Genomic DNA, 17,202 nt, shown 5'->3' with positions numbered 1-17,202 from the left:
TTTGCGCAATTTTCTTTTAGGTTAATTAAGATTCTAATTATGTGTTAAAGTTTGAATCCAATCTTTAAGATTATTTTACATTTTGACCTTTATTATTGGGTTTTTATCATTGACCTCTACATTTTTTTCTTTTAATGCCTCCAAAAGTGGTGATGATAATTTTCTTAATGAACATGTTACATGTCAATGTTTTTTATGTAGATAGAGACTGAACGGCGGAATCAACGTGGAATGATTATAGAAATTTATTTTTTATCATTCATGAACTTAAAAGGCTAGATATGAGCTGGATAAAAGGCCAACGTTATTCAAATACAAAGGCACTTAGGTTTCACCAAACTTTAGCCATTATAGTAAGCTGACTAGTCTAGGCTTCAAATCATGTGCATTGCCGAACAATTGCTCCGAATTAAATGTTGTCAAGACCTACTCCAAGCCGTTGCACTATTAAGCTGATTCTCTAAGTCAATCGCACTGTCGAACCATCAACCGAGTCGAGTCGTTGAACCAAGTCATTAAATCACTAAATCACCAAATAATTTTCTCCATAATAATTATTTAGAGTTGGAATTGATCTGATGATATCTTTAGTCATGGAGAAGGGTACCTATCGTATTCGGAGTGATTATAGTTATATCGCATCTTATTGGTATATGTGGTGACATACGATGTTTTGAGTGTTAGAATTTGTAGTTTGCTTAATTTAATTTTATGAATAAATATATATGTAATCAAGACACTTTACTTAGTGGTCGGAGTGAAAGTTTTATCTTCTAGTTAATTATGCAATAGATAGATCCGACTGGGATCTGAACGATAATAAAGACAAAACTAAAGGTGTTTGAGTAGGTCTCCTTATTTCACAATCTCAATCTCAAGGTGTCACTGCACCAAAGAAAAAAAATAAAAAAGAAAAAGAATAAAGAAAGATCCAAATGAATGAATCCAAATAAAAGGAGCACAAGTCCTTCAGATGCAAGGAGGAGGAATCACAAGGCCTTTAGAAGAACCATGAACGACATTTGAGCACGAAGCCAGTGCAGGCACACCTTTCTTGATGTACTTCAGGTTGATGTCTCTCAGTTCCACATCCTCGCATGGCACAGCCTTGCTGCACAGGAGCTTCACTGCAACCTTGGAAGTTGAGGTCCCCCTTATATTCCTGAACTTGATGTTACTGAGCTTAACCATGGAAGGAAACTGTGACAGAGAGATCGAAGACAAAATGTAGTTTAATTAGATCATATTCTTTCTAGCTCAGTATAGTATGTCTCCTGAAAGCTTGCTCTGATATCATGGAAACTTTTATGTTACATTCTAATCTTTGCCTTTTAGAATATCTCGAACCTCGATGCTGTGGTTCACCGTTCTCTATGAGCTTAAATGATTGTAGTTCTTACCTTCTCATCACAAGAGCTGTATGGGCAGTATTTTTGATCTATGATGATAGGGTTGTAGACATCCCTCATCACTATATCTTCGAAAACAAAGTCCGACGCCGAGCTCCTCGGAGACGCCTGCCATGTCTTAACCCGAACGCCGTTCATCGTCCCGGCGAGGGTGCAATTTCTCACCCTCAAGCCGAAGACGTCGTCCTCACCGGGGTATTTCCCGAGGCTCCCGACACTGATCCCATGGCCCGGGCCGCAGAAAACGTCGAGTATAGACACTTTCTTGTTACCGGGGCCGACCGAGATGCAGTCGTCGCCGGTGCCGATGACCGACCGCGTGACGTTGACGTTCGATGAGCCTTCGATGTGGATGCCGTCGGTGTTGGGACTCGTCTCAGGTGCCTTTATCTTGACGTCGTCAACTCGAATGTTGCGGCTTTCGAAGATGATCATGTGGAAGGACTTGCTGTCCAGTGATGTGATGCCTTGGATGGTTGCATTGGTAACATGAGCAAGTTTAAAGGACTGAAAGGAATATTATTTTCTTAGTCACGTAGAGATCGACGAACAACTTTGAAGAAAAAACTCACATTTTCCCAAAATCCTAATCTAAAAGATTAAGCGCTTACAAGAAACTTACAGCAGGGAGAAGCTTGCAGTCTTTCCTCTTGGGGCATTTATTATGAGGCCAGGCCACTGCTCCTTGGCCATCAAATACTCCACCACCACCGATGAATAGCCCATCAATATGTTCAATCTTGATCCAATCATCATCATGGAAATAGCTCAGATATTTAGGAGCTCTCAGGATTCCTTTGATCTGCATCGCCATGAAGCCCTTGCATGGACCCTGGAAAACCAGTGGCTTAACCAAGAACACACCATTTGGCACAAGGATTTTGAAGCCTCCTCCTAGGTTGCATGCCTTCTCCCAGGCTCTAAGGAAAGCCTAAAATGATTCAAAAACGAAGCCAAACACTTTCTAAGTATATATTTATCTATATATATACCGAGCTTTGAGTCAAAAAAAAAAAAAAAACATCTTGTCTTGTGTATCTTCGTGCACTAGGATGTGATTGAAATCGAACCTAGTTTTCGTACCTGAGAGCTGTCGGTTTTTCCACCGGAAACTGCGCCAAACTTCCTTACGTTTAGAATGTGAGCAGCATAAGTAGCATTGACACCCCAAATGAGCAGCAACAGCAGCATAAGCATTTGCACACTCCTTCCTCCAAATATCCAATCCATGCAAACACAAGTTCTTCTTCAGAGGAAGAAACAATAGAAATTCTCTTATAGTTAGTAATAGAGAAAAGTTTTCAATATCTAGTGTTCTTTTGAGATTGTGTGGGTTGCATTCTTGGCATGTACTGGTTCTAATCAACTTTATTTAATTTGCTATCCTTGCACTGCCTCTTGACATGCACCAGAATTTTCTTGCTATTTGGTAAATTCTATCATAAGATTTGATAGTGAAAGTAAGTTTGCTATATAAATAATATTAGAAGCCACTTCTAAAATTAGAGACTGCAAACTGTCAATGAATCCTTATCAATCCTCTTTTATTTCTCTTTTCATTTTATACGGGAGTAAATCTCACTAAGTTGGGGTCTTCCAAAAAAATGAAACAAAAGATATATAAGTTCATCACAAAATAAGCGTTGGCAAAGGGGCAGCTGCTGTGGCAAATCTAATTGGCTCAATTTTATAAATAAAATAAAATAAAAAATGAGACCATGGTATATATTACGACCACCATTTGCTTACTGGAAGAAGATGAATATTAACAAGGAAAGACACCCAAGTTGGTTGCTTGTCTAAAGCTTGTGACTATGAAATCCAAATAATTTCACCGAATTAGTTCCCCCATCTTTGATTGGGATTCTGTCTAGGCTGACCCTGTGCGGGTTGATCCAATTAGCCGTCGGATGCATATTTTGAACTGTTCTAGTCGCATCCATCATATTTGATACATTTTTTGTATCTATATTTTATGTGTTGGTAAGCATCCAACGGCCACTCAAATCAACTCACACAAAGTCAGCTCCGAGAGAGATTGAGCTCCCCCTCGTAGAGTATGCCATATATATACTTTCTTCAAATTAGTGGGAGTCTTGTGCATTAACTATATTTTATAAGATTCCCTCTATAGTATGATGATAAACTTCAACAGATACTTTGATGCAAATTTAAAAATTAACATGTGCAAATAGAGGGAACAAAAAAACAGGACAGAACTTGCAACGTGCTCCATTTCAGTCTCAAATATTTCACAATGCAATGAATCATAGTCTAACATTATAACATGGATTTTGATCTTAACTTTGATAAGGAAAACAACCATATAATAATCCAGATAATTTCTTAGCAAGCAAATCATGCCTCGCCTCAAAAGACTGATACTATGTTCTGCCTACTAATCGTCCATCTCCATATCCATAATTGTAGGTAGAAAGTGTATACAAATAAATTAAAACACACACAGATTTATTTATGACAGTAGTCTAGAAGTAGATCTGGAACTGACAAGATGCAAAACTGCGTTCACTGGAAACTAACAGTCCCTAAAGACTTGATGTTATCACCAGTAGTAGAGTGAGCACTAGGAACGTCATTCACCACACTGCTGCCTTCCTGCCAAACTTGGTTAAACTTGCTACTACCGCCTACCAGCCCAATGGTGGCATAGATGATCATGTCGCCCTTCACGTACTCTCCTGACACGTCGGACACCGGGAAGCTCAGCGTTGCTGGGGCCATCGACGGCGTGTAGCTATCCAGCTGCGTCGGATATGCCACCATGCTACCGTTAGAGTGCATGAACGCAACGATAGCCTGCGAGCCAACCATTGCCGTGCCGTTAGGGTTCAGGCCCCAGGCGATCCACCCAGTCGACTTCTGCGGGGCCTTGAAGGCAATGCTGATGGTGTTGGTGGAAGCAGTGTGGTTGTAGTAGAGGGAGGCTCCCAGATGAGGGAGGTTGGTGCATGAGTTGAAGATTTTGCTGTTAGAGAAGGTGTAGCTTGAACAAGTTTGGGCAGTGGAAGAATGGGAGGAGAATATTATCAGGATGCAGAGCAGCAAGGGTTTGAAGAGACTTGCCATTTGGGCTTTGATGGTGTGAGAGAAAGAGTAGGAGGTAATTGGCCTTTAAAGAGAAGGATTTGATAAGGTAGTTGGAGTTGTTCAGAAGGAAAGGTCTTTTTCTTCTTCTCTGGATGATGCAACTTTTTTTACTCCCAGTTTGATGAACAACCCAGTTGAATTTGGTGTGTCATGAGGTTTACAGAAGTTGGAAACGGAGCACCAGGCTAAGCCAACTATGACCAATAGTAGATGAGGACCTGACTAGATAGAAGATTCTTAATGCTAAGGGCCTCAAAATAGTAGAGTTTGATGAATATAGAGAGGAAAAAAAATCTGATGCATAATCACATTTCTTGTAGTTGTTGAACAATTGAGCAGACAAGTATCTGATTACATACAAAATTGTTCATCCAAATATTGTCACAACAGTTGGGAAAACAGATAAGAGTATAAACTAAAGGATGAAAAGATTCGCAGAAATCTGACAGATTATTACTACCAGCTCTTTGCTCCACTAGACATTATTTTAGTACCTACTAAAACATCAAGTTGATCTCCAAAAGTAATTGAGATCAAAGGAGTCCTTTCTTCTGGACATTTGTGAATTACTCACCGAAGTCAGTCTGAAGAGATTATCCTAGAAGCGATATAAAAGTATAGATTAACTCAATGAAGAATGGAACATAGAAGTGAACAAAAGTAAAGATTTACTCAGTGAAGAATGGACATAGAAATGAATTACCAAAAGTTCATCCCAAAATACAACGGAAAAGGCAGAAAGGTACACAATGCAACCATGAGCCAATTAACTGCATCAGTAACCCCAGATCTTTTCCACAGCAGAAACCCGAGCCACAGAACTAAAGAATTATGTCCAGTGTGCATTCATCTAGATGATGAGGAAACAAAATAGTATAGCCACGGACGAAAATAATGAGATAACCATCCGTCGAGGCCCTCCAGAAGGCTGCGGAGTAGGTGGAGTTGCAGTTGATGGTTTACTGGAAGCCACAGGCAATGGTGCCTCCACCACATCAGACACCTGCAAGACCGGCAGCGGAGCTAAGGCAGGGGGCTCTGCCATTGGGTCCATAAGCTGCAGAAGACCACCAGGCTGGACAGGATTCATGTAAACTGGCGCTTTATCACCCAACTTCAAACAAGAATTTCCTGCAAAAAACAGTGTTGGTTTACTTCAGTAAGAAATGCCTCCATTTTTTCACCATCACCTCAAGCATGGATAGTCAAGGTGTAGCAGCTAGTAGACCATAATTTAGCTAGGGTTTAGTGTATTATCACTTCAAATAAAGTATAAATGTAAATACTATGAACAGCAATAGAGATTCATTCACTCTATTTTCCTCTTTTCTCCCAAGGGCTTCTCAAGTTCAAATTAACATTGGACCCAATGCCAAATTGTTTGAGTTCTACATTATGAGAGGGATTGAAAGCATGCCAAGCATCAACTCAAATATGGAAGGATAGTCATTTAATCACATCTGTTCTTAGTCCAACAAGGGCATAAATTACTTTTCAGGCAGGGAACACTGTGAATGAGTTATACCTAGATTTATAGCTCCATGAATGATGTTTGTCAGCTCCTGGACTGATATTTTTTTTCTTGCTCTATAAGCCCCAATTTGCTTCAAAATGGCCTTTTCTCCTATTCTTAATTAGGGAACAATATTCTAGATTAAAAAAGAAATATCAATTATCCTTACTTTTAGATTAGAAATATTATTCTAATTATTACACACATGAACCCCAATTATACTTTTACCTTTCGATCTGAAATCCTCTCCCCTCTCCTACCACCCACCTATCTCATTACATATTTACAAGTAAGCATCATGTACCTACAATAAATGAGAAAGTTAAATTTAAATTTCCGTCAAATCATGACCATTTTGAGTCAATTTTCACTTCTCATGTATACTTTATCTCAACTTTATGTCACATAAAAGTAATTATTGCACCACTATCCTAAATTACAAGTAAACATTAGAATAACCTGCTCTAATCTAAAGGAATGAATTTTAGGAGTAAAAATGTAGAATAGCTATTCTAGATTTTTCTTAATCTCAAAAACAAGCAAGGCCTCTACTATCATAGACAAGTAGAAAAGAGTAAACATCAATGCAAGTTATAGGCATTACCTTTATATGCAACAGCTGTCCTCGGGAAATCTGTGATGAGACCATCCACACCAGCTCCTTGGACAAATCCATTTATCTCTACCGCTGGATCTGATAGGAAGTCCCACGCCTGAGAAACAAATTCGTTTTGTAATAAATAAACATACACAGCAAGGCCAGCAGATTGCAACTTCTGGACGAGCTCAGTTTGGCCGATGATGAACTGCTGACTAACAGGAAATATGGATTTCTTGCCGATAGCCACCGAATGGGCAAACTTCTTAATATCTTCTACTGAGGAAGTAACAGCATCACCTATTGACTCATCAATCATGTAAAGGAGGGTATATTTGGTTTGCTGCTTGAATTTGATTAGGACGGAGCTATTGGCAGATTGAACCATGACCTCCTGTCCAGTTTGATTGTTATAACCTGAATCTTTCAGAGTGGTGATGACATCATCAGTTACACTATATCCTAAATTCTCTGCCAGAAATGCAGCATTCTGCAGCAATAATGAAAAAACATGGTCAAAATGCAGAAGATTATAGGTTACTTTATGAAAAGGAAATCATAAAAAATGGAAGATTCTGGGACTTTTAAGAAGAAAGAATGATAACACAGTATAAGACTTGCCAACAAAAGCTAAACAGCAAGTCTGTTTATTGTTGATGAATTTAGATGTAAGAACCAACAAACTCTCTACTAACTTCAGATTGAGAGATACATCAAAGCATGCTTTGTGTTTAAGCAGGATGAATCTTAACCGGTGCTGGTTTGGCAGCCTCTTAACCTTCTACACTACTGATAACACTCTGTGGCTGGCCCATATTGATGAGATCAGGGAAGGAAGAAGATAACAACTTCAACTAAAATTCAAGTAGAGTACTTCAGAAAAGGAAAAAAAATGCATAATTTGTCTGAAATGTGTTAATGTGAAAGAGTGAAAAACATGTGTTAGTATGAGAGTAACGTTGGTTTGCAAAAGTTCCATGTTTTTGGAAGAGTGGGAGCCCATATTCCATGGTTCCAAAGGAAGGTAAAGTAAGGGTATTATAAGAATTTTGAGTGTTTCATACTTGGGTATCACGAAGCAGCAACAGATCCACTGCAAAATGCAGTGTACAATGACTCTAAATCATCTCTGATAAAACAATCCTTATCCAACGTTATCAGCCTCAATCTTTATCCAAGGTTATCACCCCTTATATATGTCAATACGAAAAACTCATACAATAGGCCACATGATCATTTGTTTGCCATCTGAAAAGCCATCCCTCTGCATGTTTACATAGGCATTCAGAGCCTATGTTATTTTCTTAATTAAATTTAGAATTTCTTTTATCTCCTAATTTTATTAGAAGAGCTATTGCCCTCTCCTACTTCATCTAGGAAACTAAAACATAGATGAACTACATTTCTTGGTCAAACTAGAACCCTCATAAGGAGGCCTAATCCCAATTAGCTTGAGAAGATCGAAACAAATAGGTCTTGAATATATATGTACACACTTTCTCGAGTAAGAAACCAACTTCATGCAATGCAACAATGCTCCACCACATTTGGTAATTGGATACCAAGATTACATTTAGAGTGTCTACAAGCTTGAGCTCAATTGAGCAAGCTATGCTCGAGCTGTCTTGAAATTATTGGAGTTGAAATTGAGCTCAAATTGATCTGTTCATTTGAATCAGACTGAAAGAATGTAAATGAGCCCTTTTACCAATTGCACCAAGTGCTTTAAGAGACAAATATGTTATATGATACAATATGGTATGATATGATGTGATTTGATTTGATATGATATAATATCTAAACATATATTTTATCGTAATGAGCTAATGCTAACCAAACAAGAGCAAGCCACAGTAAGTCCAAGCTCGCTCAGTTTATTAAGCTTGTTTAACGGTCCTAATAGTAAACATCTCAATATTTGACACCTCTAGAATTTTCAACAGTAAAACTCACGAACCTTGTTACACAATCTTCTTTACTTTGGAAACCTAGTTTACCAATCTTCTAAAGTTTTCTTTTGTGCTACTACAGCTGTCAACCAATTAGTAGTACGGACGAATCTCTTTTCGTAAACAGTATTTGAGGTTTACAAGAACTCGTATCATATGGCAATAGTAGATCAAGTTCTGTAAATTGAACAAATAGCTGCTCTCACCTCGATTTTAATCACGACTCCAGAAAGAGCATTGTCTTTTGCAAAACCCAAAAAATCAGATAGTTTCATGAAGTTTCCTGCATTTTTGTATCGAGGGTTTCGGTACAATAGGTATTTAGCTTCTGGATTTGAGATAGCGGCTACAATAGGAAAAAGCAAAGATAAAATTAGAAAAAAGCTTTGTAACGAGGTTCAATAAAAAGTACAAAAAAATGAAAGCAGACCATGTGGAAAAAAAACAAAGAATATGCAAGTGACTAAAATATAAAACAAATGATACAACAAAATATGAGAGCATTAATTTTGAAGTAATACTTATGGAAGGTAATATCCTAGTCATTCTTTTCTTATGAAGTTTTAAACAAAGATTATGTGCAGAGAAGAAACTGTTCACTTACGTCTCAACTTTTGGATCTCATCCCAGGTCAAATTAAATGTGAAAATTCCAGGATTACTCTGGATTTCTGGAATTGATGAAATACGGGAACTGAAGGCTGATTTTACAACTGTAGTAACATCCATGAGGTTTATAGAGCTCATGCATATAAGGATCCCATCTTGTGTTACTTGAACAGGACAGTCTATAAAATCAGCACCATCTTTAACAGCTTGCTGATAAGCCAAATCAGTACAATCCGGGTAGACCCCACTAGCGCCGTTGTTGGAAATAACTATAGGCTTACCTGAAACATGTAGAGCAGAAATTGGGATTCACTGCACATTGACATCATATAGACGCATGCCTAAGAAAATCTTCCAAACCAAAGAAGGGAAGGAGAAAAGGTATAGCCTACCTACCATGTTCAGATTTATTCATGTTTGTGTGTGAAAAGCAACCTGGAACAGCATCAGAATATATAACTCCATTAGTTTCATAAATTTGAATTACTCAGAACTAACAGAGATTAAATTAACAGCTACAATTTAATAGATAGACTACCTAACCACAATAACCTGAACAGATTTTTCTTAGAGAGTAAATGAGAAGATTGGGGAAAAAACTACTTCAGGCCAGATAATGAAGTTATAACTCTTCTGTGCCTTCAAATTTGACTATAAGTAAAAGGAAAATATTTCAACAATATTCGAACTACATTTTCTGATTTACAAACATTATTACCTAAAATATAGGAAATTAAATGACTAGTGTGTGCGAGGTAAGTTACTAGATGGTGATGCCTGAGCAGAATGGCTCATTATCTTGCGTTGTTGACTGTTCTCTTCTTTAGGGACCAGCAGTACCTTATGGATCGATGATGTCTACTAGGAAGCAACATCTTTTAACAACAAATGGAATATTGGAAAACCTTGAAACAACCTATTAAAGTTAGTGTTGCCAAGATGAGAACATTTAATAGATGAGCAGCACTATAGAAATGATAGAGCAAGAATTATGTTCATGCGACTTAGGACTACCAGCATACAGAAGTCAAGTCATAATCAAATTAAGATCATTTCAGAAATTCAATGCTAAGCATATACTGCGCCAGTATGAACTATGAAGGAGTGATAGCATACAAATAAAAGGTTCCTTCACAGGGCTGAGATGACCATAATCGGTATTGGAGTTGTTAGAATATAAAAGATTAAAACCACCATTTTCTAGCAGCTTAAGTTTCTAAAGTAGTTAATAGTTAGTATAGTATCAGAGAAGGGTGTTCAGAGTTCGAATCTCGTTAAACTTATATAAAATATTCACTCATTTAAGTATTTCCTAGGCCTCTCAAAATGCCTTAAGCCCAAAAATGATGGGATCTTCAAATATTTTTAAAACAACTATTCTCTAATAGATTGAGCTTTTATAACAATTGGTGATTTAACAGGAGGAATGTTATGCCAAGAGTAAACCGAAGGAGTCAAATCATAATCACTACTGGCAATCATTATATAATTGAAACGGCAATCCCAACATAACTTGGATTAGGTACACATAACAGGTTCCAAATCAACTTAAAAGACTAAACATATAGGTTGTGAACCTATTTTCTTCTATTAACCCAACTTTAACATAAACGCCCGTATGCATTTATTGACAACTGCAAAACTATAGTTGAATTAGAAAAACCAAGTTACCCAATGTCAAGCCGCATTGGAGTCCTTCATGAATTCAGTGATACTACTTATCTGCAAGAATATAATTAATGAAATGACACAAAAACATCACCTATGGCCTCTGACGCAGTGATTGGGAACTCTGTAAGTACACCATCTACTGAAAATTCCCCGTTGTCAACGAAAGAAAGATACTCAGCTATTGGATCATAACTATAGTTATAGCTGAAGAATGCATCATTTGCAAATCCTGATGCAAAAACTTCTAGTGCTTCCTTATGTGCATCCAAGACAAAAGAACTGTGCGGTTGTAGATAGCGATCAGATGTTACAGGCCATACATAATGCTTGGGCACAAGAACTCCAGAGGCAAATGTCTTGATAAATGTAAGGTTCTTCAGCAGTGAACCATATGTCACATTTGTCGAAGGTTCAATATCATCTTCCTCCATAAAGCGAAAAATGAGCTTTGTCTTACTTTTCAATTTTCCTGCTAAACTGCTCAGAAAGGCTACTTCTGGCGAAGAAATATAATTCAGACTGACATCTCTTGACAGAGAAAGAAGATAGTTTCTCATGCTCAAATTATGCTGCTTGTAGAATACATCATGCTACAAAATAAGCAGTACTTCAACAATTAGTTTATATGAGGCATGAACTAGAAGTAGAACTATTAAAACTACAAGAGAGCCTGAATATTATGGAAATATATATCCTACCTGTACATTCACCCAATATGCTGAAGGTTTTGCTTTAGAGTCCACATCATCAACAGTAAGAATTGGATAGAGGTTTCTATCAAACTTATCAGTTCGAGAAAGAATTCCTTGCACCACTGTTTAGATTGTGAAAAGTTTCTGAATGTAAGAGAATTGTTTTTAAAAGAATAGCAACAGAAGCAGCAATTCCAACTTACATGAGACTGGCACCAAGTCATTGAAGCTGTAGTCCACAGAAAACCACCCTTGTGTAGACACTCCATTGACAATGTAGTTATTCTTTCCGTCAGGATAGATAGTTTGAATATTTGTGCAGTTAGCTAAATCTATCTCTGGTAGACAGATGCCAACACCATCTTTTGTTAAGCGGACATCACACCATGAAACTGTATCAGCTGCGCCAGTAAGATATGAAGCTTTATAGGAAAGTAGACTGGAATCAGGGAACATTCCAGAAAAACCTCCCTTAGCTATTACTGAAGGGGGATTTCCTGCATTAGAAGGATGATAATTAGTCCTTAGAACAAGAAAGGAGAACTAGTTAGCTGAAGCAGTAAGGAGACTGTAAGATATCAATTTTGGCAACAAAATAGGACAGCAAACTTAAATCTTTCAGGTGGATCAGGTGGACACAGTTAAATCGCATAAGTCCACATATAATGGTTCAATAATATTACCTGGTTAGAAACCTATAAGGATGAATGGCTACGGAAAAAATTTCTAGAATTTATTTTCTTTTATATGCCCAGAGCAGTTTTCCCTGTAGAGTTGTACATGGCAGCATGGAAAGCATACTTGTTTTAAAAATTAAAACACTTAAACCTCCTGCTTGCTCAAGATTTCGTTTCTGTTCGAATACTATGGCATGTTGGTGAAAAGATTTCTGCCAAACCCTTCAAAGTGTCCTCCTCCTAAAGTTTTATGTTGTAGCTATACTAATGGGAATATTTTTTTTACTCAAGCTTCATTCTAATGTGCTTTAATAGATCAACGATAGGATGAATTTCGATCATCATTTTTAAGTGATCATTTATCACAACTCATTTCATTTGCCTGTTTTCTTGTCTTGTTCATGCAAGTATACATAATATCTACCTGGAGAAGTTTAGAACCAGTAATGGTAGCACCTTCTTGCAAGGTGAATCCAAGAAAAATTACAAACAAATTATCATACGGCAGGCAGAACGCCAGGAAGAATAGTACATTGGGAAAAACTTAAATTTGTTGGATATCGTTCCAACTGATCTGCAAGTAAATTGGTACTCAGTGAACATCTTAACAAAATAAAGACTCATCAGTCATCACAAATCTTCAAACACGCCACCCACAGGATGGCCTACAATTAATACAGGGAAAGCTGATTAAAAACTTCCTCTAAATCAATCTAATATTCTGGAAAGCAGCATTGATCGAGTTAATCAGGAGCACATATTGTGCAGTAATCGAAGAGCAGACAGTTGCCAACAACCAAGTTAGGCATGGCAGCTAACTGCAGATCCAAGTGTTGTTTCCTCAAAACCAACAAACAAACACTTGAGATCTCTCTTCTCATAACCTAACCAACCTAACCAACACCAACATCAAATACCCACTTCAGATCATCAGTCAAATAATCTCATTTCCTGAAAACCAATATGATATACACAGAGTTATAATATAGGAGACTTTTTCACAACCCCCCTCCCTCCCTCTGACAGCCTCACACCACCCATAGTAGAAAGGAGAGGACCTCCAGAAAGAGACCCACCACCCACCGTAGAGCAAAACGAAGCCCATAAGAGGAAACACCACAGGTAAAAATCAAGAAATCAGAAAGAATCACAGAGAAAGGGAGATGAGTAAGTATTGTGTACCACTCAAGGTTTGCCAAGGAGACTTGGGAGCTTGCGCTGCTACCAGACCCAGATGAATCAGAGCAAGCAACAACAGAGGCAAGGCAGAGCATATCCTTTCCCCCATTGTCGTCTCCACCAACAGAGTGAAAGAAAACAAAGATCCCACTTCCGGCTCCGATTCAGATCTTGCAGAAGACTAAAAGATGAGATTTTTTTTAATGGGTTTTCTCTGCATAAACGGGGATCTCTGAGTTGGGTCTTGGCATTGGATTCAGAACTGAGCTTCTAGGTAGAGCACCGCTGCACCAGTAGAGAGAGAGAGAGAGAGAGAGAGAGAGACTAAGACTATTAGGAGCAAAGTGAGAGACAGAGAAGGTGGTGGGCCTGGCTTCCAGGCTTCCAGCTGGATCTTTCTTCAATGGACTATTCTTGGTACTTTCAACGAGAAGACAAAAGTCTAATTACTTTTTTTTTTCCTGAACTGACATTTGTTTTTCTTAAGTAATCAAACACTATTTTTTCCTTCCAGTTCACAACGTTAGGGAAGAGAAAAAAATATATAAATAAATCTAAATTAAAATTCTTCTAAACTTATAGTTTACTCTTGAAATTACTTGCATTTCTATTTTACAAAATTAATAATAACATTTTAGTATAATTTATATGACATAAACTTAATTTTTTTTTAAAAGAGTATTTTTTTTTACTTTTTCTATGTCACATCCTACTACTACAAGGTAAAGTTACTGTTTTCTATTTTTCTTACTACGTTTTGCAGGCTTATAAACCCACGTAAACTTAATTTAAAATTTTGAAAGTAAATTATTACATGTTTATAACTGTCTTATGAATTATTTCAGACTTAGTAAGTCTTAATTTTTTTCGATTAGAAAATTATATTTACTTTGGAGAAAAATTAAGGATATACAAGAAATGATTTGAAATATGGATCAATGGATTTATAGGCCCGCAATCTTAAAAAGAAAGTATAGTAATCTTATCTGACAGTAGAGTTTGAGGGTTTGACTTACAGACTTACAATTTTAGAAGAAAAAAAAGTATTCATTATAAACTAATTACATAAATATTTATTTTTAAAAAAAAATTAATTTTTAATCATTAGTTTAATTTAATAAAAAAATTTTGAACTAACATACCTCAAAGATAATATAATTTGACCTATTTTCCCTATGCATTCTCAACCATATACTTTTTTTTAATTTATCATGTAACATTGAAAATAATAATTATACTCCTAGCCTAATTCACAACCACCAAATATTCTTAAAAGTAGTTTAAGTATCTAAAACGAGTCTAGTTCAAATGTAGAAAAAAATTAAGTCTAGCATAATGTACTAATTGATTATAATATATTTACTAAGATATTAGAATATGTTTATACTTAAAAATATTTTGATACGTAGATTTGTGATTCTACTAGTGATGATATTTATATTGTGTAAATTATAACGAATTAAGTCAAATTAATTTTTTCTTTTGCTGAGAAATGTAAATATATTATGAGAATATCATATAATAGTACAAAAAATAAATAATAAATAATTATTTACATTAAACTAGGAAAGAGCAATAAAATTAATTTTATCACTTACTCGAACTAAGAAAAAATTTACTTCGCCCTCTCCTTTTTGCTGGATTTCTATTTTGTCTCCTTTTTTTTTCGTCCACTGATTTTTATTGTAACTTTAATTTTAACCCAACTAAATACAATAGAATGACATTTTTTTAATATTTTTTTAAATATAACTTCCAAAATGCTTTAAATAGACATTATACTTTACTAATCCGATAGTTTCCTTAATGTTCCACCTTTATTGTGGGTCATCTTTACCGTTTTCTCTAAAGTCTTTTGGGGGTAAAGAAGAAAATTATTATTTTCTCACTTATAAATATGACAATTTATTTTAAATATTTTTTCTTTATAAATTATCTTTAGATATAAAAAAAAAAACCCTTCTATATTAGTATTCTACTAAATTTATTCTCTTCCATAATTTTTATCTCATTCATGGTACCGTAGGTTACTAAAAATAAAAAATATCAATTGCAAACTCAAGTGTAAATAAAAGTTTAGAGATGATCGTATAAATTGGATACAGTTCAGAAAGTGCATGTGTACTTAACCCTTTATTTTATACCGCAACCAAATTGCGCGTAAAGAATAGTATATATTAGGTTATTTTTTTCTGAATGACAATAAAAAAATTGATTAAAAAAAGAACTAAAGAGTGTATTAATAATAATAATAATATTATTATTATTATTATTATTATTTAAATAAGAGAGAAGGAGGATTGTTTTCCGCAATAAGATAAAATGATTGGTGGTACTAAATGTCACCTTTCATTTCATACGTATGTGATTAGATGACATTTGACAGTACCTTAATAATGAAAAAAAAAATTACTTTTGAGGGATTATCCATTTTTGGTGACTTTATTATTTATTTATAAGCACAAAGGGTGGGCCCAACTTAGATCAGATGAGATCTATGGAAGATTCAAGGTCATAATTCAGTGGACTTTGGTTGTAATGGCCACTCATTAAGGTAACATCATTGGTCAAACTTGACAAACATTATTAAAATACAACTTTAATAAAATATAATAAATGACACCAAAAAAAATCAAAATATTTATCAAATTATATTATTGTTCAAACTATTTCTCAAACTAGTACTACAGTAAAAAAAAATATAAAAGTTTACTATAATATTAATTTAAAAAATAATTTGAACAGTATTATATTTTAGAGGATATTTTGGTCAAACTCCACTAAAGTCCCAAAGAAACTTGCTTCGAGAAGCCTATTCTCCTTAATGAGGTGCATAGATTAGGTATGGTTATGCAAGAAATAAATTCCTAGAAAATTAGGGTGATAAATGCATACTTTCCACAGAAAAAGAAAAAAAAAAAGAAGTAATTATGCAATTATCTATTCCTCTTTGTTTGTAGTAAAAGAAGAGAAGCATCATAGAAGTTCTCGTCACGTACTTTTCTTTTCTTTTTATTTCTTTTTTTAAAATTTAAGTAGCAATATTTAAAGCTTAGCACATGCAAATTTAATAATTTATTAATGGGGAGGGTCATGGATGGACATAACAAGGTGACTCCATGTGACTCTTCTTTAAATTGAGGCCATTGTGGGGTCCTCCTCATGTTCATTGGGAACATCACTAGCCCTTATATTCCATTCAATGAACTCAAAGAGAAAATTAAATATTCTCATAAATTATTAGAAATTTGTTGTTTGATTCTATAAATTATTTGTCAAATTTGGTGTTCTTTTTGTGAGTTTTTTTTTTTGGACCAAATTTAGCCCTCTTCCAAAGTTTTTATTTTTTTTTTCTAAACTTAATACCAAAAGAAGCATATTTTACTATAGCCGTTAGTAAAATATTAAATTTAGCAGTGTTTACCTAAGGAAAAAAAATACTAACGAGTTCAGCGTCTTCTTCTTACATGTAAGATGTCAATGTGATCAGTATTTTATGCGTGATAACTAAAAATAAAAAAAAAAAATTTAAGGTAAATTAATAATAAATTCAATGTTTTATATATATAAACTACTGATAAAAGCAAAAGCAACAGGCAAAGACATGTACTTTTTATGTCAAAAAAAATTCTTATTAACTATTGATAAAAATCGTGGATCCCTTTTCTAGTACCAAAACAAAAGCTACAATCAAACAATTGTTAGAAAAATGACTTACATATTGTTAGTGCAAATTTTTTTAATGTTATTATGTATAATTTAGGATTATACATAAGTTATGGAATAATGTTACGGATG

At 35.3% G+C, this 17,202-nt stretch overlaps 3 protein-coding genes across 4 annotated transcripts; all 3 read right to left on the bottom strand.

Annotated features, from left to right (window-relative positions):
• Positions 1–969: 969 nt before the first annotated feature.
• On the bottom strand, positions 970–2,639 carry LOC140793762 (exopolygalacturonase-like). The gene is made up of 4 exons (XM_073145446.1): positions 2,493–2,639; positions 2,032–2,340; positions 1,401–1,916; positions 970–1,200 (listed from the first exon to the last, which is right to left on the bottom strand). Exons 1-4 carry the CDS (start codon positions 2,637–2,639, stop codon positions 970–972), a joined length of 1,203 nt encoding a protein of 400 aa, XP_073001547.1.
• A 981-nt stretch (positions 2,640–3,620) lies between these two features.
• On the bottom strand, positions 3,621–4,508 carry LOC140794524 (cytochrome b561 and DOMON domain-containing protein At5g47530-like). Its single transcript, XM_073146622.1, has one exon. It carries the CDS (start codon positions 4,494–4,496, stop codon positions 3,936–3,938), a length of 561 nt encoding a protein of 186 aa, XP_073002723.1. The 5' UTR covers positions 4,497–4,508; the 3' UTR covers positions 3,621–3,935.
• A 288-nt stretch (positions 4,509–4,796) lies between these two features.
• Positions 4,797–13,699, bottom strand: LOC140793978 (glycerophosphodiester phosphodiesterase GDPDL4-like). 2 transcript variants are annotated; one of them, XR_012110042.1, is made up of 10 exons: positions 13,408–13,699; positions 11,752–12,045; positions 11,555–11,670; positions 10,948–11,446; positions 9,582–9,620; positions 9,182–9,466; positions 8,784–8,923; positions 6,635–7,118; positions 5,221–5,648; positions 4,797–5,115 (listed from the first exon to the last, which is right to left on the bottom strand). XR_012110042.1 is itself a non-coding variant. In XM_073145780.1 (9 exons), exons 1-9 carry the CDS (start codon positions 13,511–13,513, stop codon positions 5,368–5,370), a joined length of 2,244 nt encoding a protein of 747 aa, XP_073001881.1. In that variant the 5' UTR covers positions 13,514–13,699; the 3' UTR covers positions 5,169–5,367. The 2 variants fall into 2 exon arrangements, 1 of the variants encoding a protein (XP_073001881.1); XM_073145780.1 differs by lacking the exon at positions 4,797–5,115 and having other exon boundaries at positions 5,169–5,648.
• Between the last annotated feature and the right edge of the window lie 3,503 nt (positions 13,700–17,202).

The sequence above is a fragment of the Typha latifolia genome, chromosome 8 (assembly GCF_019914945.1).
Source record: "Typha latifolia isolate L0001 chromosome 8, TyphaL0001v2, whole genome shotgun sequence".
In the NCBI taxonomy this organism is placed as follows: Eukaryota; Viridiplantae; Streptophyta; class Magnoliopsida; order Poales; family Typhaceae; genus Typha; species Typha latifolia.
This window is presented reverse-complemented; position numbering and strand designations above follow the sequence as displayed.